This window comes from Actinia tenebrosa, unplaced genomic scaffold (assembly GCF_029948245.1).
Source record: "Actinia tenebrosa isolate PJP-AT-01 unplaced genomic scaffold, QUT_ActTen_1.0 PGA_scaffold5__44_contigs__length_20552954, whole genome shotgun sequence".
In the NCBI taxonomy this organism is placed as follows: Eukaryota; Metazoa; Cnidaria; class Anthozoa; order Actiniaria; family Actiniidae; genus Actinia; species Actinia tenebrosa.
In genome coordinates, this window is record NW_028292582.1 from 8685662 (window position 1) to 8709282 (window position 23621).

Sequence of the window (23621 nt, forward strand, 5' to 3'; positions counted from 1 at the left end):
TATTAAAACGGTGGGGGATCGAAAACAGTGTTATTCATTAATGGAAATCATTCAAAGTCACCTGTATTAAGATAATTGATGCATTCATCAACACGTCACTTTACGTAGCATTTAAACCCGCTGTAAATGAAAATCTGCATTGACAACGGAAAAAACCCGCTGCTCTTATATCATAGGGCTGATCAAAAAGATGACGTTATCCCTGTAAATGATAGATAAGTCTAAAATTGCTTTTCAAAATTTCTAATCTAACTATAAAGCTTAAAAGAATGCACTGATATTTTTGTCTCTATTCATTTTTTCAATGACGGAAGTTTATATTTTTTTCCTCCGCCCCAAATGGGATTAAAGCACTTGAATAATTTTGAGGAAAAGAAGACACTTAATTTTCAAGAAAAAAGAAATCAACAAAAGTCAATATTTAAACATAAAACGTTCGAATTCATCGGAAATTGAAGTCATAGATGTGATTATTGATTGAACATGTTGAACGTTAATGTGATCGCACTTTACTCGCACTCCCTTTTCTCTCTCTGAAATAAATAATATCTGGCTTTTCCTGAAATTGTCTCTCTTAATTATTGATAATTGTGATATAAAATTGCGATATACATCAAATGAGAGGTTTTGCGGAGGGGGGTAAGCAGGAAAAACTGCAGAAAAACCCTCGAAGCTCAGGAAAGAGCCAACAATAAGTTGAAAAGTTTGGGGTTTTTAGTTTTAACAGCGGGTTCGTATAAAAAAGCGGTTTTTCTTGCTTTTCTTTGTGAATGCATTTGCTTAGGAACACAGAAAAGGAAAAAAAGGAAAGAAAAAAAATCACAATACGTCGGGGTAAAAAAGAAACAGCTAGTTGATGTAAATAAAAAAACGAAGAAATTAAAAAGCAGATTGAAAATATTTATAAAATTAATCAAAGGACCGATGGAACACATATTTTATAGCATATGTCCTTCTATGATAATAGATAGGAGTTAGGTTGATAAGACAGTTACCGACGTACCTAATTGCATGAACTTTGTCATAATAAAATGATAATAAAAACAACAAAAAGGAATTAGTAAGAAATTTTTTTGAGTTTGGGTTTTAAAGCCCTCCTTAATTAATAAAAATAAATTAGTTTATGACTAACAAGGTAATATGAAAAATGTCAGTCTACTTTGAAAACTGTGAAAAAAGAACATCTGCTTGCAGTTTAAACATAATTCATTGTTTTGTTATTTTAGTTATTTTGTATTTTTCATGACAGCGTTCTTGCAAATAGAGAATATCTTTGTGAGAATTAGCTCAAAATGACTGAAACGTTTGAACTATATATGACTAGCATACGATTCAGGCATATTGAGCTCATTCTCACAGAGATATTCTCTATTTGATGATCTGACTTTTTACAAGAATCCTGGGTTGACGTCATCATTTCGGGATTTCCATTTTGAATATCTCGGCAACGAAAAGAGATAGCAAAAAGAAAGGGAAGCTTATCACGAATCACTGATCATTATACACGAAGCCTCACATTGAAACCTTTGTGCGTGACAAGCAAAGCTTATCACGAATCACTGATCATTATACACGAAGCCTCACATTGAAACCTTTGTGCGTGACAAGCGAAGCACATCACGAATCACTGATCATTATACACGAAGCCTCACATTGAAACCTTTGTGCGTGACAAGCGAAGCACATCACGAATCACTGATCATTATACACGAAGCCTCACATTGAAACCTTTGTGCGTGACAAGCGAAGCACGTCACGAATCACTGATCATTATACACGAAGCCTCACATTGAAACCATTGTGCGTGACAAGCGAAGCTTATCACGAATCACTGAGTATCATACACGAAGCCTCACATTGAAACCTTTGTGCGTGACAAGCGAAGCATATCATGAATCACTGAGTATCATACACGAAGCCTCACATTGAAACCTTTGTGCGTGACAAGCGAAGCACATCACGAATCACTGAGTATCATACACGAAGCCTCACATTGAAACCTTTGTGCGTGACAAGCAAAGCTTATCACGAATCACTGATCATTATACACGAAGCCTCACATTGAAACCTTTGTGCGTGACAAGCGAAGCACATCACGAATCACTGATCATTATACACGAAGCCTCACATTGAAACCTTTGTGCGTGACAAGCGAAGCACGTCACGAATCACTGATCATTATACACGAAGCCTCACATTGAAACCATTGTGCGTGACAAGCGAAGCTTATCACGAATCACTGAGTATCATACACGAAGCCTCACATTGAAACCTTTGTGCGTGACAAGCGAAGCATATCATGAATCACTGAGTATCATACACGAAGCCTCACATTGAAACCTTTGTGCGTGACAAGCGAAGCACATCACGAATCACTGATCATTATACACGAAGCCTCACATTGAAACCTTTGTGCGTGACAAGCGAAGCATATCACGAATCACTGATCATTATACACGAAGCCTCACATTGAAACCTTTGTGCGTGACAAGCGAAGCACATCACGAATCACTGATCATTATACACGAAGCCTCACATTGAAACCTTTGTGCGTGACAAGCGAAGCACATCACGAATCACTGATCATTATACACGAAGCCTCACATTGAAACCTTTGTGCGTGACAAGCGAAGCTTATCACGAATCACTGATCATTATACACGAAGCCTCACAATGTCTCTGAATAATGCGTAAAGTGAAGTCTCCCTCGCATCCGTTTTTAGTGTCGGTCGGGGATGGAGCGTTGCGTGACGACCGACACTAAAACGGATGCGAGGGAGACTAGAAAAAGTGCGGCAGTATGAATACGGACACACTGTTATCTATTACAGACACTTTGTAACAGTGATATGCATTAAAAGATAATTTTTAAGGAGCAAGGGAGGAAAACTGGAGATGAAAACCCTCGATGCACAGGAGAGAACGATGATGGCGCGCCTGATAATCGAATGTTGACAATAACTACGACGATACGGCGACCATGTTAAATCGCAAGGCATTATGGGTTATCCAGGATGCCAAAACAAACACAAACAATAAAAACGGGTAATATATATAGTTTCGTGAGTTTGTGTTTCTTTCATTGGTAAAGGTGATCAATGTGCCGTCTTTGGCTGTAATAATGATCTCTATATTTGCCTCCTGAACGCCCAATATTAAAGCCTTGCGATACAAGATGGCCGCCGTATCGTACTTTTTACAAACCTGCTGGTTTAAAAATCAAAATAGCAAAATACTTTTGTATCTTAGTTTTATCTGTATATTGGAGACTCAATATAAGATGATGTTCACCTTTCAAGTCCCGTTTACACTGGCGATTTTTGCTGCGATTTTTTTGCGATTTTGTCCATAATAAATAATGGTAAAGAATTTACTTGTAAAGTTTTAATTTATTCAGGATACAAAGATTTTCCTAGACGAATGTCTCTTTTGATGGATAAGACAAAAGATTTCATATTTCCGAAAATTGCAACAAAAATCGCAGCAAAAATCGCTAGTGTAAACGGGACTTGAAAGGTGAACAACATCTTAAAACTAAGATACAAAAGTATTTTGCTATTTTGATTTTTAAACCAGCAGGTTTGTAAAAAGTACTTCACTATACCTAACCGGACGTCAGTGCAAAACAATTCAAAAATCGAGCCATCGAATCGCACCTAGTTTTTTGCATTCTTTGGGAATATTTTACCTTACAATAATCAAAAATACTTGATGAAATTCAACTTATCACGACAACATCTGCATTGGCACAATGGCCATGACTAGACTAAAATGACTAGTTTTCTTACCACAAGGGTCGAAGCTGTCATTCCCAAAGTCTAAGCTCATGAATAGTTTACATAATCTACATTGGAGTCACTGAGGCTTTCATTTGGGAAAAAATTCCAAATACGAAAAAATGCGAAAAATTTCATGTATTGCGAATCTGTCTTTCTCCCATTTATTCAGCTTTTCTTTTCTTTCTATACAAAAATCTGCAAATAAAATTCATAAAACACTTATGAAATATAGCTTTGCCCGGAGCTTTGATTCGTTAACTTATAAGGATCGAATTACAAGCCTTTTTCCACCAACATTTCCGTTGCCTCCGTCCACGTTTTTAGTAGACAAATTAATATTAACTTCCTTAAATGTAACATTCTTTTAATGTGGCACCCAGGTCTGCGCTCCGACGATGTTTTCGTATCGATTCCTTGAGTGACTTTGGCCTTAATAGTCTAGAACAATTGGTGCATGCTTTCCAACGCGGTGTTCTCGTCTCAAGGTCAAGATATATCTATCGTTAAAATATACACACCTCAGAACTCTAACAATAATACAGACATACTTTGTTTAAGATCATGTTTTCAATTCCATCTAAGGAACTCTTTTGTTATGGAACGCATTTTCTTTTTAAATATTCCACAAATTGCGTCACTTTGTCACTTTGTCAGATTGCGGAAAATTCTTACTTTGTAAAACTATGCAAAAGTTGAATTTGTTTAACCAAGAATTCTTCGAAGAATTGTTTTGTAAAAGGAGTCAATTTATTAAATAAAGATCAAATGTGTACATAGCCTAATATTGCAACATCGTAAGATCATTCAATCATGTAGCGTATCTGGTTTCAAATACTTATTACACTCATCGGAAGTTGAAATTTCTACTAGTACTATAGCTGTGATGTATACTTTAATAAATACTTAAACTAGTTTACTAAAATGACCTTAGATATCTCGACTAAAGAGTTTTCAATCGAGAATTCTGAATTTGGTAATCATTTATTATGAAATATCTTAATTTGTGAATTACACTATGGTTTATAAATAGCAACACTTGCTGCATGACGTCGGTAAGTGAGGACACTTCCGGTCTTCATAGCATTCACTATCACTACACAGGAAGTTGCTCTATTATAAGTGCGTCGAAGTTCTGCTCTTCAATCAAAGTTATACGCAAGAGCTCTGCACAAAGATCCAAGATTATACCTTGTTGGAATAAGAAAACGATCCCTTTGTAATATTCTTCAATATATAAAGGTAAGCTGGAGAAAAACGGTTGCAAAATGAGACGAGTTTAGAAAAGGTTGTTCAAAGTCCAGTTAACGAACATTTGACTGCTACAGATGGTGTTCAGTTTGTATTCATAAAAGAAATCGCCGGCAAATATAGTCTCAATTTTCACATTACCGATTGAATCCAATGATTCATTTGATTAATAATTCTGAAGTACGCCATGTTAGCTGTTGAGGTTTTAGTTTTGTTTTTATGTGACTTTCAAGTTAGAAAATAGTCTTCATTCATTTGCTGTTTTACAGCATTTAAAATAAGAATAACATGAACTTCTACAACGTACTATTATCTTTAGGAAATCTCTTTCTAATTTGATAAATGCACGACAATATGATCGTATTCTTTAAGTTAGTTTCAGAGTTATATAAAGATCCACATTGCATAATTTTCGATCGTGATAAGTAGTTGTGAGAAGGGAGGGACAGTAAAGATTTCGTTCATCGGTGATTTCGTAATCACACCGTAATCCTGACCGTAATCAGGTCTTGCAGGTCAAACCTTTTAAATTATACTAACCATATATACGATAATAAAGACCCAAGCGAGCCAAAATGTACTAAAATCATGCTAATATAATTGCATTCATGACTGAAAGAGCAGTTAGATTATATATAAATATATAATATATATCGAGAGAGAAATTAGCATGTGTAGGTCTATATATAAGTATGTTTAATACTAGTATCTTGCACGCACAGATGTTTTGTTGCGGCTTTGAAACTTGTGGTTCTTTCAAAAGGTTTAATTCTGATTACCGACGGAAATGAAACACTGAAATTCCGTTCAATTTATATAATAATATAGAGAACCTATGAATAAAGACATAGAGTAATGTTCTTAATGACAAGAATTGAAGAATGTGTTTTTTGCGCGTGCTTTTATCATTGAAAAGATCTTTTATAGTTTAAACAATTGATACCATTTTGCATTTGTCTCGTAGCCGAAGAACACATGTTATTCTCAAAAAAATAAAGAATGCCAACAGATGTGCAGATGAATAATTATAAAGTGTACAAAGGTTTCCAAAATGTGTACATAAATTTCCTCAAGTCAAAAATCGATCTCATATATATTTATAGAAATGAGCTAATAAAGCTAGAATCGAGTAGAAATGTTGATCGCAAAGTTTTTTTCACTCTTTCAGACTGTGGGAATGTGGTATGGGTGGTTTTTGCATTCCTAAGTTATATGGCGCGTTACAAATCACTCTACCGATCGTAACTAAGGTAACGCCGCGAAAGGAACGTGTGATGCTAATCTGTCAGAGCAAAGGACTCACGGAAAGGCGTCGTCGTCAAACTACATATAAAAGATCATGCATTTTTTCTACGAATGACAAACTTAATAATGCATTTACTTCGCTTTTTTGAAAGGTCAATTCATCTAGAAACATTTTCTAGCACAGTTTTGAAATGAGAATGCAGCCAACAGCCCACAATATTGACGTATCTAGGAATATCGTTCCACATGGGCACTCATATACGTCACTTTCAACGTCAGAGCTTAAGCCGAAGGACGTCTCTGATTGGATGTCAAAGCCGCCTTTTGTTTTAAAGAAGGCTGTTTGTAACCGCTATATAACAGTCGTAAATATTATATCTCATGACTCAGAGAACGTAGAGATCAAACATTTGGCAGTCGTATTTTTGCTTTTACCAAGAGATTTTACAAACGAACTATCGAAAGTCGCTTGCTTCATTAAGGTATACATCACACTTACTTTCTGAGCTATTTTTTGGTCCTTATATCCAGTTTACTTCCAAAAAACTTCGGTATGACTATTGTTGTCTAGTGACCTATAAATTTCTGTACTCAGAACTACGCTGCAATATCTAATGCACTAAGAATTCTGTTTATTTTATGCTTAGTTAATTAAAATATTTGATATTATGTTTTTCAGATGCCAGAATTTCGTAAAGACGCTATCCCTCCACTAAGCCAAGATTTTTTTGAAAGTTTGGACAGAGTGGACGAATCTGCTTTGGCGCGCTTGATCGTGGAGTTGAATATTAACCGCCTTCAAGAATTACCAGATTTGAGGACGATGTTCCTTCAGCGTCGAAGACAGCAACTTGCATATGCACATCAGCTAAATCGTAGCTTCCCGGGAAGTGGGCGCGCAGCTATGCCACAGACCCAAAGACAAACCCCACTTCAAGGGAGACCGTGGCCTGTTTATGTGTGATGATTAAGTATCACAGTTGGATTGTATAATATCTGTAAAAAGACTTGGTAACTAAAAAAATCAATTCTGCGGAAAAAGACAAAGGAGGATTCTGAATAGAAATACTATGGTAGTGACGCCGACACAAATTCCACTGCAGTTTGGAGATTGAACTCGCAATTCTATATATGGAAGTTTTGACCTCTTGATATTCTTCACACCAAATGTTTCCTACAGCGATCTCAAGACTACTTTGGCTGTTTCCGCATGTTGAAGGCAAAGCTCGGAAATGATATCCATCTACGAAGACTTTCACAAAGTACAAAAATTCTTTGCTTGCGTCTTTCAACATCTTTAGGATTCTTGATGTCTTTTATGACCGCATACACGATTTATATAAATAGTTCAAGCGCGGGTTCGCTTAGAATACTGTAAAAATTCAAAGAATTCAGCTGTACTCAATAAGCTGATTTATGTGTAATATAATGTACAAAAGTCAAAAAGTTTGAATAAGTGTTGCTTTGTGAAATTATGCGCTCATAAAACCGTGACAAGAACATCCGAATCTAAAGATGTTCCGTAAAAAAATGTTACTCAACTCAAAAATCTAACAATACTTTTCATTAAATTTTTGTATTTTGTACGAAGAATTCACTTCAAAAATGTCCAAAGCTATATGTACATATTAATTTTAATTTTGTGTATAATAAAGTTGGTACCTATTTTTACAAATTGAGTAACGCTTTACACTGTTGACCCCGTGAGAGATTTCTAATGATCCGTAACACAGCTATATCGCACGCATCAATCGTTTGTGTTTATTTCTAGAAAGGTCACTTAGTAATCCCAAAAGTTTGGCAAGGATTCAAAGAATTTTGATTTTCTCTTGCACTGAAAATATATTTTAGATTTTTTATTTGTCAGTGATTTACTTAGCTTCAGTTGATTAGTGAAACGATATTCAATCGCTATTCTATGTCCATGCAATTTTGTGCTTGCCGCGCGCGACTCCGAGTCACACGCACTTTAAAATATCAACGCAGAACAAATTGGAGCTCAAAAGTCAGCGAGACTAAAATATATCACTTAATTCTTGGCATAAATAAGAGGAAGGAAAGGGCTTTATTCAATCCCGGGGTGTGTCTTCGGACCCTCTTGGTTCGTGTCAAGGTCGTCAAGGCAAGGTGTGGCTGTTCTTTATATAGTGTCTCACGTATCTATCTATGACTTGATTTAGTAATGTATCTTGAATCGATGGAATTCCGCTCATGTTGGGTAACATTTGCGGTTCTGCGGAACAGCCCCCATCTTTGATGAGCGACCTTTTAAAATCTCTCCCAAGTGTTAGAAAAGTTTAGGCGGTTCATTTGATAAAAAACAGATTCTCTACTAAAAACAAATTGCTCACATTGCAAGAAAGGGTTTTGCAAACACTCTTTGTGAGTTAGCCCCGAATTAGGCGTGCCCTGACTTACAGCAGTTCAGTGATTGTTTCAGGGTTTGATCTGTGACTTAGCTATGCCCCAACTTAGATCAGCCCAGAGGTAGTTTCAGGGTTTGATCTGTGAGTTAGCCATGCCCTGACTTAGAGCAGTCCAGAGATTGTTTCAGGGTTTGATCTGTGAGTTAGCCATGCCTTGACTTAGATCAGCCCAGTGGTTGTTTCAGGGTTTGATCTGTGAGTTAGCCATACCTTGACTTAGAGCAGTCCAGAGATTGTTTCAGGGTTTGATCTGTGACTTAGCTATGCCCCAACTTAGATCAGCCCAGAGGTAGTTTCAGGGTTTGATCTGTGAGTTAGCCATGCCCTGACTTAGAGCAGTCCAGAGATTGTTTCAGGGTTTGATCTGTGAGTTAGCCATGCCTTGACTTAGATCAGCCCAGTGGTTGTTTCAGGGTTTGATCTGTGAGTTAGCCATACCTTGACTTAGAGCAGTCCAGAGATTGTTTCAGGGTTTGATCTGTGAGTTAGCCATGCCTTGACTTAGATCAGCCCAGTGGTTGTTTCAGGGTTTGATCTGTGAGTTAGCTATGCCTTGAGTAGTATAGGGAATGGGGGTTCCAGCGCAATCTCAACACGGGCAAGACCCGTGTCAAAAATCCACCTACGGAAACAACCCACTCCAAGTGTGGTTGGGGGCAACAGCGCAAATATGTTAGTCTATATATGGAGTGCGAAGATTGTAAGAGAACTTTTAAGAAAGAAGCGGATTTGAAAAAGCATTTGAAAATGAAGACGAAGTGTATGAGCAGTTATGATTGTGGATGTGGTAAGAAGTTTGAGACTAAGGTTAAATTGTTTTGGCATTGTCAGGACTGTGAGTACGACTACGACGACCTAAAAAGTGCTTGGTATTAGGTATAAAATATTTCCTATTATATAGATGGAATCCCAAAGCAACTTCAGCACGGTGTCAATACCCGGTAACGGTGAGATTGACGTTAGACAGTTTTGGCGTCAGTCAGAAAGGAAGGTTAAAAGGACTCTCCGAAAAGGTATAGAAGAATTAGGAGCCCTGAAAGCGAGCATAATGGTAGAAGTAAGTTTGTCAAAAGACGAGGTAATGACGACAGCAATGTTGCGATCAAAGTCGTTAGTGATATTAGAATCCACGAATCTGGATAGGTCACTCAGTGAAGCCTTAGAAGCAATAATGGAGTCGCTGTCTAACTACACGAAAGAAGGATCGGGTTGGACAGTAGAGGAGGTTGAAGGAATAGAGATAAGTATAGCCAGGTACGTACCCATACGAGGGGGGAGTTACGTACCGCTACCAACGTGGGTAGAAAGGAAGAAGGCTATTGTAAACGTGAAGAATGAAGACAATCGATGCTTTATGTGGGCAATCAGGTCTGCACTGTATCCAGCAGAGAAGGATCCCTGTAGGACAAGTAAGTATCCCACAGATGATTTAGAGTGGGATGGTGTGGAATTTCCCATGCAGTTGATAGACATCCCCATATTTGAGGAAATAAACGATCTAGCAATTAACGTTTACGGAGTCAGAGAGCAGACGATAGTACCGTTAGTTCTGTCAAAAAGTAAAGGAGAGCGCGTACATTTATTCTACCACGGCGGACACTACTCATGGGTTAAACACATTAGCAGACTATTCTACAGACATACTAAGCACAAAGGTAAAAAGTACTTCTGCGACTGCTGCTTGCTGTCATTTACATCCTTAAATACCCTAAAGAAACACGATGAGATCTGCCGCGGAGTCGAAGAAGTGGCGCAACGGATCCAGATGCCCACCAACAAAGAGCTTTCATACGCAGACCATCAAAAGCAGATGCAAGTGCCTTACGTGATATATGCAGACTTCGAAGCGTTGATAACTAAGGAAGAGCAGAAACGTGGCGCCACGAATAAGGTAGGATTACACGAGATCTGCTCCTTTGGTTACATAGTAGTCAGATCAGACGGTAAAGCAAACCCTCCTGTGATTTACCGAGGTAAGAACGCAGCTAATGAGTTTCTAGAAGCATTGCGAGAAGAGGAGGGGGAGATTAGAGAACAATTAAGACGTCCAAAGAAGATGGAATTTACCAAAGAGAACCAGGAGGCTTTTACCAAGGCAAAGAAATGCCACATTTGCCAACATACGCTTCTTCAGTTTGGAAGACGAGCCAAGAAAGCGTGGGATGAAGATGGAAAGTATCTAGGAGAAGCTCATTTTAAATGCGGGAAGTATGCTAAGAAAGGTGAGAAGCCGGGAAAGCCCTCCACGCATTGCATTCACTGCCACAAAGCATTTGTTGAGGATTTCTATGTGGATAAGGTTAGAGATCACTGCCACATCACGGGTAAATACAGAGGAGCGGCTCATTGGAAATGCAATATAAACTTCAAAGTAGACCCAGAAATGGAGATTCCGGTGTTCTTTCACAACCTCCGCGGTTACGACTCCCATTTGCTACTACAAGGAACAGACGGCTCCGACGTCAAATGCATACCCAACAACAAAGAGCGCTACATGTCCGTAACTGTGGGTAAGCTAAAGTTCTTAGATTCGCAGCAGTTTATGGCGGACTCCTTAGCAAACCTCGTAAAGTATAACACCAACTTTCCCATTTCCAGTCAATACGGCGCGGAAAGGAAAGGAGTCTACCCATACGAATACATGGACTCCTGGGATCGATTCAAAGAACCCCTACCACCCAAAGATCGCTTCTACAGCACCCTAAACGAGTCTGGTATAAAGGATGAGGAGTACCAGCATGCGTTAGACGTGTGGGAAAAGTACTCCTGTGAGAACATGGGTGACTACCACGACATCTACCTAAGGTCTGACGTAGTGCTGCTTGCAGATGTTTTCCAAAGCTTCAGAAAGATGGCTATGGAATATTACGGATTGGATCCCGCTAATTTCTACACGGCTCCTGGGCTCAGCTGGAGTGCTTTGTTAAAGAAGACAAATGCGCAGTTGGATCTCCTAACGGAGTACGACATGTATCGGTTTATGGAAGACGGTATTCGTGGCGGCGTATGCGGACCCAGCCGACGTTACGCCCGCGCAAACAACCCCTTAGTAGAGCACGACCCAGAGAAACCAACCACATACATTTACTACCTGGATGCGAATAACCTTTATGGTTGGGCAATGTCACAGTACCTACCTGTGAGAGACTTCGAATGGGATCCAGTGAAGCCGATAGACTTCTACATGCAGGTAGGAAAGGAGGAAGACAAGGGTTACGTCTTAGAAGTGGATCTGGAGTACCCAGAGCGCCTGCACGACGAACACAATGAGTTCCCCTTAGCACCAGAAGCGATAGAGATACCATTTAAGCAGCTAAGTCCGCTGCAAAAGCAAATGTGCCCTGGTTACAAACCGTACAGGAAACTAACTATGAACCTGATGGATAAGAAGAAGTATGTGGTACATTACCGCAACCTGCAGTTCTACGTGCGACACGGAATGCGCGTAGAGAAGATCCACAGAGTCCTAAAATTCACGCAGGAACCCTGGATGCGCCCCTACATTGACTTTAACACGCAAAAGCGTACCGCAGCGAAAAATGACTTCGAGAAAAACCTCTTCAAACTGATGAACAACAGCGTGTTCGGAAAGACAATGGAGAACATCCGCAAGCGCGTAAGCGTAAAAATAGTCAGCACCAAAGAGGAAGCAGAAGCATACGTGTCACAGCCAGGCTTCGTTAGATACGTAGAAATGCTGAACTTCTACGTGATTCACATGAAAAGGGCAAACCTCTTACTAAACAAGCCCGTTTACACAGGCTTTACGGTGCTGGATCTATCGAAGCTGCTTATGTACGAGTTCTACTACGATAAGCTTAAGCCAAAGTACGGAGACCGCTGTCGCCTCCTGTACACAGACACCGACTCCCTAATTCTAGAAGTGCAAACGGAAGACGTTTACAAAGACTGCCTCCCCAACATAGACGAGTACGACACCAGCGGTTACCCGAAGGAGCACTTCCTTTACTCTGCGAAGAATAAGAAGGTAATTGGGAAGATGAAAGACGAAATGTTAGGAAAACCCATAGTAGAGTACGTGGGTCTGAAACCAAAGATGTACAGCGTGCTAAAGCTGGACGGTGTAGAAAAGAAAGCTAAAGGCGTAAAAAAGTACGTGGTTAAGAAGGACATTACGCACGAGTCCTACCTCAACGTATTACGAACACGCAAGGAACAGCGGCATAAGATGAACAGCCTGCGCAGCTATGGTCATCAGATACATAACGTCACGCAGGAGAAGGTGTCACTGTCTGCATTTGACGGTAAGCGATGGATGTGTGATGACGGAGTGCATACGATAGCATTCGGACATCACACGATAAGCAGTTCTTCCATGACGAACCCACGTGTGGGGCCATCGTGAAGATAATACAAGATGGGCTGACCCTTCTTAGCTATTACGCTTCGGATCTGGTAAGTTTCCAAAGACCAATTAGGATCCGTAGCTCTTTTGGATCCTCCTTCTAATTCACCCGGCTCATAGAGATATCGAACCGTGACATCGCCTAATCTTTTTTCCTGGGGGAAGACCGCCCTCGAACTTCTGACGAAGGACTTGTGTTCCACGTATTTCTTTTTTATGGCATCCTTGGGTTTCATTCCCGTAGCCCTGGCCGCCTCGTTGTTCAAAGCCGCGACGACCTGGGGGAGCCTCTGGGTCCATTCCCTGTTGCGTTTGGAGGGATCTTCCAGCTCTTTCCAATACTGGTACCCAAAGAGACGCTCGGCCAAGGTTTTATTAAATCTTTCGACGATGCTCTGACCCCTGTGGTACTCAGCCTCGGATCTCCTAATCTTAGTGCTGTGGTCTTTCAGGGTCTTAGTAACCACGCCCATGAACTCTGTCCCCGCATCCACTTGCAGCAGCTTAGGCCATTTCAAGACGCGCTTATAAACCCTACCTAGGGCTTCTGCGACTTCCCCAGAATCCTTGCTGGTTATAGGTTCGGCGTCCTTGTATCTGCTTGCGATATCGACTACGGTCAAAGCGTACCTATAGGTCTTCTTTCTCACCTTATCGTGCGGCAAGAAAAGCAAATCCGCCTGATGAACTTCATTGGGGGTATTTACGGTGAAGCTGGGCCTGGGAATGTACTTAGGCACGGGAAGATAAACCTGCCAGAGGGTTTGTTTTCTTAACCAATTCTTAGCCGTTCCTTCTGATACCCTGGCCGCGGTCGCAAGTTTCTTGATGGCCGACGCTCCTTTCCAATAGCCTTCAGGTCCATAGTAAATCCTTTTAAGTTTGTCCTCAGTTCGACCCATTATATGAATTCCAAAACAAGATTGATCTTACGTCCGTTAAAATCCACCGTCTTTCCGTCCACTTTAATGGTGATGTTTATGCTTTCTACCAAATGAGACAAGTCATAGCTCAAAGAAATGGGAGTGTATTCTACTGGGTCAAATGGATTACCTTTGGGTAGAAACTTGGACATAAGAGAAGACTTTTCTCCATTGTTGTAACTATGAACCAAGTCGCAATAGACTTCGTAAGAGGATGCGACTTTCCATTTCACATCATATGTACTGCCGCTATTTATCGTGGTACTAGTAAGGCCCAGGAGTTCTACCAATGAACTGTCCTTTAGATTGGCGCTTCCACTATTTTTCTTGAATTTCATTTCATGGGGTAATCCTGTGGTAAGAGTATATCCGTGCTTCGCTAGCTCCTTAGCCAGTGTTATTGGGGTGTAATGGGAATCTGGTATTTTTGGTTTGGTGCCGGAAGTTCCGATGACAAAGCCATTAATTAAATTATACCAAGAATTGTACAAAGAGCAACTAACCAACCGAGCCCTTTCCGCGCGGATGGGAGGATTCAAATACGTGGTAAAGTCATTCTTGTCGCTTTCCAAAAAGACGATCATTATATTAGATACGCCAAGGCCACGCCTCCCGCCAGCCCTGCGACTCCTACGAAGACCAGCTCACTATCTTTTTGTTTCTTAGAAGGCTGGTAGTAATTCTTGAACTGAGGCTTTTTTAACGCCACTGTGGGATGCGCTTGCGCATAAAGTTTAAAGGCGTAGTCTGTGTTTTCGAAGTTCTTATCCGCCTGCATTTTGTCTTGGTAATTCTTATCCAACCAATCCCTGTAAGCTTGTCTTTTTTCATTCCAAGCCGCAACGTCCCTTTGATATTTCTCCAGCGCTAAGTCGTGTCTCTTTCTTTCGGCGGCCAAATTTCCGCTGCGATCACCTCTAACTAATCTATCCAAATATTGACCACCATAATTAGCTCCAGTGAATGCTAAAGCTGCAATAACTCCACCTGCGACTAAGCTAACCATTATACATTAGGTAGGTACTTTTCCTTCCGTAGGTAATCCTTTACCATGATAGCCCCGCCTACGGCAGCGGTCATCTTAGCAAAGTTAGCGAAGCTCTTGCTTGGGTCTTCAGTAAAGTCTTCTTTGAGCACTTTCTTACCTACCCAACCAATACCCGCAACAATAGAAGTAATGATAGCTGCTTCTTCAACAGTTTTCAACAACGCGGTCGACATTATATTACAAAGCGAGAAGGTTATTCCATTTCAGGGATCTTACTTTTTCTAACCTCCACAGGTGCGTGATATGTTGCGGCCTCCCACTTTACTTTTGGCTTCGTAGCCCGCCATTGTAAGTAAAGGCTGCCTGCTGCTATAGCGACTCCTAACGCGCCAATGACGTACCCAGGATTGATAAAGGATTCCTCTTCCTCCACCTTTTCCTCCTTCTTTGCTTTGTTCTTCTTATTCATCTCCGCGAGCTTCTTTCCGGCAGCGACTCTGCCCGGAGATTTAGCCTTGGTAATCTTGGTATCTTCTACGGGAGCCTTTTCTGGTTGTTCTTCGGTGTCACTCATCTTATATTAAGGGACTTGAAGGACTTGACAAGTAACTTGATGACGACTTGACAATGACTTGGATATGACTTGACAACGACTTGACTAAGTACTTGAGGTGACTTGACAACGACTTGACTAAGTACTTGAGAATGACTTAAGGACGACTTGACTAAGTACTTGAGGTGACTTGACAACGACTTGACTAAGTACTTGAGGTGACTTGACAACGACTTGACTAAGTACTTGAGGTGACTTGACAACGACTTGACTAGGTACTTGAGGCGACTTGATCAGGTACCTCAGCAAGTGCTGCCTGGAAGACCTTTTCGACTTCTCTGTCCTTCTTGAAGTCCTTCCAAGAGGCCGTAAGTTCCTTCAAGTCGACATGCTGAGCTACGTGCAAAGCCGCAGAGGCGACTGCCATTAACTTACCGCACTTCAAAGACAACCACCCACAGGTTATCTTAAGTTCTTGGGATATGACATAGTCATCTCTTATGTCCTTCTGTAGTTGCTCCACGTCGTCTATGGGCAGTGCAAGTCCAAGCAATTTAGTGGCAAGTCGGATAGCGGAGTCTGCTACGGCGTCCGTGGTCTTACTTGCGAGGGCAGCCTCGTACCTCTTATGGAACTTCTTAACCTCCTCTTCTGACAGCTTATTAACCTGCTCATGGGTAAGTTCCTTACCTATCATTTCTTTACACTTCCCAGAAGACACAAGAATGTTGAGTTGTTCCTTGAGGTTACTTTCATCTAACTGTGTGGGGACTTCATCTATGAGCTGCTCAATGTCCATATATGTTAATGGAATACGGAAACCTCAAAGAGAAGATCATTTTGGAATGTTGGTGCGTTTTTAAATGCCGCATGTATTCGTGCAGCTGTTCCTTGCTTATCTCACCGCCGTAGTCGCTTAAAATGGTTTCCAGGTCAGACTTGCTCGGAGTATAAAATACTACGAGAGAGCCTATGTTTTCCCTAAAGGGCTTAGAGACGCTGGTAAGCTGCTGGGAAAGCAACCAAACGCTAATGTTGTCATGTCTGCCGCTAAAGGCGAGCTTCACTAATTCGGAGGTGCGCCTTTTACGTCGTCCCCACAGGCAATGTCATCCAATATGAGGAGCGTCTGTGTATCTTTAGGGAATTGCTTGTGCCAGAACTTCAAATGACCGGATAACTCATTAGGGTCTAAGATGTCCACAAAGAAGTCGTCATCGTTCGCGCCTATACCAGTCCAGGTGCGGTTGTTCACGTAGGTGGGGCATAATAGCACTATGTAGTCAAAGCGGTATCTAAAGGGTCCTAATAGCTGCTCTACCACGAACTGGGTCTTTCCGCAGCCGGTGGGTCCTACTATCAGAGCGTTACAAGGTATGTGATCTGGGTTCATATATAGATGGAACCAGTGGAAGCAGTAAGAAGGATTGCCGCCAACGCAAAAGATAAAAAAGACACCATAGAAATGCAAAGGGAAGAGATAGACCGGTTAAAAGAGCGCGTACAGGAATTGTACGATGAAATGTGTGGTCTGAAGCGTGCAGAACGGTTTGGCGCGCTTTTGACAATGGCGGGCTGGGCTAAGGAGTCCATTAAGGACTTCATTCGATATCCCCCATAGATATATGGACTGCATTACGTGCGAACTACCTGCTGACTGCATCATCGTTACCCCTCCGACGCCTCGTAAGAAACACAGCTGCTGTCACTGTAATAAGGTATTCTCTGAAGAAGACTTCGTTGGACATTGGTGTCCCGCGGATACTAAAGCACAAAGGACTTTAGACGACGTTCGAGAAGAGTAAGAGGTCGCAAAGAAGATCTTACTAAGCCCCAGCAAGAGGAATTAGCATAGGTCTTTCTTTTTTATTGTTATTTTGTTAAATGCTGCAAAGAGGTCTCAAGTAAGGATCTTTCTTTTTTATTGTTATTTTGTTAAATGCTGCAAAGAGGTCTCAAGTAAGGGTCTATTTTTTATTGTTATTTTGTTAAATCATCACGATCGAAGAATGGTTAACATGATTATCTTTTTGCTGGTTTCAACAATGAGAAAGAATGATACCTCATCTTTTAATGGGGGCTTAACAAAATAACAATAAAAAAGAAAGACCCTTACTTGAGACCTCTTTGCAGCATTTAACAAAATAACAATAAAAAATAAGGCGTATATAATGGAGTGCATGCGATGTAATAAATCTTTCAGCTCCAAGCAACGATTACAATACCACCTTTCCAAGAAAGTCTGTCAAAAGACCATCAGCACTGTTTGCGGTGACTGCGGTAAGGAATTGTCCACCGTACAGACCCTACGATATCACCGCGAGCATAGAGTCTGCCTTAAAGGCCATTGCCACCGATGCAATGAACCCCTCTTTGAAGAGAACTGGCATAAATACCGCTGCCGGCGTTACCACCTCGAAGAAGTTGTCTGTGAAACCCACGGCGATTTAGCAGAGCGATGTTGCCCCCTTGAAACCAGCCGGGCGCTCACGCGACATAAGAAGGAAATAGACCAAGATTTCGTATGCTTTGACGACTACGAAGGAGTAAAATGGGAGAACCGAGAACACTGGGACGGCATCTGCGATAAATGTGGCTGTCAACGCAGCGGTCAACATATTTGGTGTTGCCTGTACGACGGACCACGTCCTTTAGACCATTACCTGGCGATACGAAAGGCTTGGAAAAATGAGAAAGATATATGATTCCTCAAATCGCAGCATTCATAGGGGGAGCCTTGATTACCGTATCCGCTTACCAGATAACAGAAAAAATGAGGTCCGCCGTAGCAGACCAATACCTAGAAGCCCATGAGGACGACTAATCACACAATGGATTAGCTTCCGGGTGACGTTCGATGTCAAACTTCCATCGGCCGTTAACCTTACCATAGGTACGCAGGTGTGTATATTCTTCACCTTGCAGTACGTACCGTACGCAGTCGGGAGCCCATAAACTGTACTCTTGGCTGCCGTCTAAGAGGACCAACCTTAAACGGTTAATGTCCTCGAAGACGACGTAATTTTTTATTTTGTATGAAATGCCATGTAGCAAGTCGCGCCAGTGAGTTTGTTCAAGAATCATTATATCTATGAAATATCTTTTGGTGCGTTCGTAAGGTCTCATACGACTTGAAAGCCTTAACACACCAAGGGCAAGGTATGCGAATGCCGTCGACGTAACGGTCGATTTCCCTACAGATCAGATCGTAATCGTTGCTTACCATCGTTAAGTATCCATTCATTTCATATTGCGCCAATACCGCTTTTTGTTTGTCGGACAATACGCCGTTACCCTTTGGCGTCTTCAGTTCCAGACAGAACCCATTGTATTTCTTATGGGAGTTAAGGATTAGGATGTCGGGTTGACCTGCCTGGTAGCCCTTTTGCCAGCACTTTATCCTTTTACTGCTGGTATCCTGCAATTCCCCGAGTCCAGGTGCTAATATCAGCGTGGGGTAAAACCGGCGTATCTTATCGATGACCTTCTTCTGTAAGTCGAACTCAGTCTCGATTTTGATGACTAACTTATTTGAGCCATCCAACGAGTATTTCCCCTTCTTCCTTAACGTTGGTAGGACGTCTTCGAAGACCCAATCTTGGAACGACTCTGCCGTTGGCAGTTTGGAGCTGAATATCAATTGATACAAACCAGCCTCCGTCACATACAGGGATTGCGGGTGCGAACCAGAAGGGAGGCGATTCACCTCCAACTCGTTAAGTCTCTTCTTATGCTTGTCCCGCACGTGGGCTTTAATAGCATCTTTGGTGTCTGCATAACCTAATGCCTTTGCTACCTCCTTTGCTTTAAAGTACAGCTTATCGCCTTGCACTATGCATTGCAGTTTAGTTTCGTTGTTTTCGAATACGCGGAGCATATTATACGTAAGGAATATTTTTTATCCTTGGCTCAAGGAACGCGAGCCTAGTAGGCAACGCTTTTTAGCTGATTCATTTCTACGCTCAGTTGCGCGTCTGAGACTACGAAGATATATGCGTTGATCTTAGTAGCGTCGCTGGCGTCTTTGGTGCGCCTGATCTCCAACGTAATGCCGTCCTGGGTATTTACCAGCCGCAATCCCTGTCCATGTAGGTCTTCGTCGTTCGTCGTGCGCATGTCGATCCACAGCGCATACTTATCCTTAAAGAATTTCTTTGGGTCAATTTGGTCGCCAAACTTACGTGCGACTTCCCGGTACATATCCGCGGGCTTTATCCCTTGTGAGTAAACCTTATTAGGCACTCCGTTGATGCTAACACCTACGTTGGTAATGTTAGGATTAAAGAACGCCTCGGAGTCACGCAATCCTGCCGTGTATGTCTTTGCGAACAGCAACATTATCCCTGTGAGGCTGCGCCTGGGAAGGTTAATGCTTTGGTTGATGACCTCTTCGACGTTGTTTGTAAAGCTGAACGTCTTGTACATCACGACGTGATCGTAAAGGAAAGCCTTCCCGGCGCTGTATTCCATACCGGCGCTACGTGCTAAATCTTCGCTGTATACCGTTTCATACTGTAGCTCCAAGTTAGTAACGGAGTATGGGTGGACGGCTGAGGAACTTACGTCCTTTCCCTGCAGGATGTTTGTAGTGTCTGCTAGGGTTACTTCGAACTGTAGTTCGCTTAGCTGCCTTGGGTAGTATGCACCGTGGTTCGTAATAACTTCAAAGTCCAATGGAACGACATATTTAGTACCATAAGCCGTCTTTATTTCGTCTTCTCCCGAGGCGCTGTCGGTTGCGCTTCTTACCTTGCGTATGGCTTCACTGGCGATTCCCTGCTCTATCCTTTGCGCGCGGTCAAATGCAGTCAACCATAAGTCTTTGTACGTGGTATACAAATCATACCTGTTTCAGTCCAGCAAGGATTCCCCGGCGAACTTTACACGCATCTTTGAGACAATGTTTCTACCCGCATTATTGACGACGTAACGCGCGTCTGCGGTATCTGGCTGTATTGCTAGGTTAAACCTTAAAGCCAAGGTGCTGGGTACTAAGACTAGGTTATCTGTTAGGCGGGGCACGCCTACGTACAGCGTTTCCCCTGGCTTTGCGCTACTGGGGGTAAAGGTGACCCGGTGAAAGGTGCGTTCCGCTTTCAGCCCGCCAACCTGCTTAGGTAATACGTTGGGATTTAACTTTGAGCTTATCATATATAATGGAAGTAGAAGGAACGGATTTTGACCCCCTTACCGAAGAAGGCCAAGTAGACATTAACGACGAAGAATACGAGTCTTTACTTCCTGATGACAACGTTGACGGGCGGGGCCTTTTTGACAAGCTAAGACGCAAATATGGCAGCAGGGCCCGCGAGGCCTGGCGTTCCTTAGAGGATAAGTGGCAATCAAGGAACCCAGGGAGATCTATTCCGGAGTACTTGGAATTGCAAAACTTGGATTCCACGGACCTAAGAACTGAAATGCTAAGGGGGCTTTTAGACGACGTAAGGGAGAAATTTCCAAATGTGGACTTGACCCGCCTTAATTTCCAAACCGGAGATAAGGGGCAAATTCAAATCCAGTATCAAGGAAGGGATAAGTGGTATAATCTCTACCAAAGGAGAGACTCCGACAGGCTCACCAGTAATCTCCCAAAAGAAATCAAAAACGCATTAGGAAGACCTAATTTGGTGGAAAGACTAAGAGAAAACGATGAAAACACCAGCGAAGCCTTTGAAAAGTTCAAGACCCTAATGCAGCGGCAACAAAAAGGCATCGAAGCGATAAGGGAAGTCGAAGGACTAAAGGAAACAATGGAGGAAAGGGAGGCAGAATACATGCGACAAAACCGACTACTCCTCGATGCTCAAAAGAGAGAACTTAACGATAAAAACCAAAGAATAATAGAAATGAGAGAACAAACAGACAAAGCCCTACGCGATAGGGACCAAGCCCAAAAGGCCTTCGAACTTGCCCTGCAAGACCTAGACATAAGCAAGGAAGAAGCTAAGAACTTACGTACCACCATAGCTGGCTCTTTAGAGGAACGGCGGCAGTTGGTTGCCGAAATTAACACTAAGGAAGAACAAATCCGGCAAAGAGATCAGGCCATCGAAGACCTGGAGGGGCAAATAGAGCGGCAGCAAGAAGTAATCAATGACCAAACTCGTCCCGAAGAGGAAAGGGAGGCAGCACAAAGGGAATTAGAAGCCCTTCAGGAAAGAGTCGCGGAATTACAAGCGCAAAAGGACAACCTGGAAAGAGAATTGGGACTTACCACCAAGGAAAAGGTAAAAAGAGCCCTTTTGAAGTATGGTCTTCCGCTGGCATTCGCGATTGCTATTTCGAGCGTAGTAGGAGTTATCCTATCCGCGCTTAAGGCTACAGGTGCGGGCGTAAAGAAATTAGGCAATGGGCTGACGGACTTGGGGAAAAAGATGGCAGCCGGCATTCCTGGGCTGCTGGGTTCGGTTGTTTCCTTGGCACTTAGGGCCGGCGGCGAACTGTTGAAGTTCGTGGGGAATAACATTTGGATATTAGTTGTAGCTATTGGGGTGGTCCTCCTGAAGAAGATGAAGGCTTGATCTTCTCATCGGGCGGTGCCCTGCTTTGAGGATAATGAAAGACAGTATTAGCACCACCCTGGTAATTTGGAACCAACGGCAACACACTCATGGTAGAAATGGGCTTATGACTCCAGGCTGCATTAGCGGGCCTGCGACCTATGCGATTTATCCCAAACTTGCCGTCATCAGAAGTGACTTGCAACTTAGCATATTTACAATTGGCTAGCATATGAAAAGTCACTGGCGTTAGGTCTTCAGAGGACCTAGTGTAGGGTTCCATCGAAAAATGGGTAACTTTCCTGGTGTTCGCTGAAGTTCGATAAGGAAGCAGGGGCTTGTTATTCTCATCGATAAGCCTAAACCCCACATTCGCATGCGTATTTGCATTAATGCTAATAGTGCAAATGACCAATGCAGCTCCCCCAACCTCAACCCACAGTCCAACGTCATGCCAGGCGCCGTTGTCATATCCCTCTTCATCTAAGCGGTGGGTATAACGCGTTTCCCTCACGTATGGATTCATATATTACAGGGAACAAGTTCCCTTCTAGAGGCTCATTACCGTCAAAGTGCTGATGGTCATGTGGTTATAGACAGTATTCCTTTGATTTTCTATGCTATTTATGCAAACACTCCCGGTGTCATCTACTCTTATCTGCAGCTTTACCTTCCCGTGGCAATCAGCAACCATGTGGAAAGTCCAAACGGAAAGATTCTCAGAGCTATTCGTTGGCGGCTCTACTGAGAAATGCGTAGGCTCCCTGTTGTTTGTCTTCGCGCGCATGGGCTGTAATACTCCATTGTCGTCACAGAAACGAAATCCTACATTCGCACTGCTAACGGCCCCCAAAGAAATGCTGCATAATATCAATTTCTTTCCTGAGTAATTCAAATTCACGGACATGCCCGTGACATCAACCCAAGATGCCTGGGTGTATTTTTTCTCGCCTGTGTAAGTCGTATAAACGCAATCTACTCCAGTTACGTAGGGGTTGTTCATCGCCATATATAATAACTCAGACCAATGCTTGCAGCTGCTAAGCCGGCTTTTAATAAGTTATGGTCATATTCCTCGGTAACCTTCTTTACTGGTTTCTTTGGTGGCTTTTCTACATGCGCCTTCTTTGGTGGTTTTTCTACGTGCTCCTTCTTTGGCTTCTCCACGAAATGGGGAATGTTCCTAAGAGTGTCAGAGTTCACGTCATTTACCCCAAACTTCATATCCTTGGTTGCTCGTTGAAGTTTGTTGTTGTAACCCACGACGGAATCGGCGTTGATGACCAAATTACTTGGCATTAGCCAACAACCAGGACTCAAGGCGTAATCCAGTCGCACTTTAGACTGCTGCACTGCAAGTTGATATCTCTGCACCGACTTAGAGATCTCATTCTCGATAACAGCGCTTTCGAAGAGGACAAGGAATACTTGTTGCGTTTCCTGTGACGCACCACTGGCATCTACGATGGGGCTGCGAGTGCTAACCTGGGCCCCTAGAATGCAGTAAACAAAGGCTTCGATGCTTCGATTAATCCTTGCGAGATTCTTTAGACCAATGTCCCTTTGCGGCAAAGAAAGGCGCCCAAGGATATT

At 42.3% G+C, this 23621-nt stretch overlaps 1 protein-coding gene across 1 annotated transcript; it reads left to right on the plus strand.

Moving 5' to 3' along the window:
* Positions 1-6454: 6454 nt before the first annotated feature.
* On the plus strand, positions 6455-7947 carry LOC116303897 (uncharacterized). Its single transcript, XM_031713506.2, has 2 exons — positions 6455-6754; positions 6952-7947. Exons 1-2 carry the CDS (start codon positions 6464-6466, stop codon positions 7234-7236), a joined length of 576 nt encoding a protein of 191 aa, XP_031569366.1. The 5' UTR covers positions 6455-6463; the 3' UTR covers positions 7237-7947.
* Positions 7948-23621: the final 15674 nt, after the last annotated feature.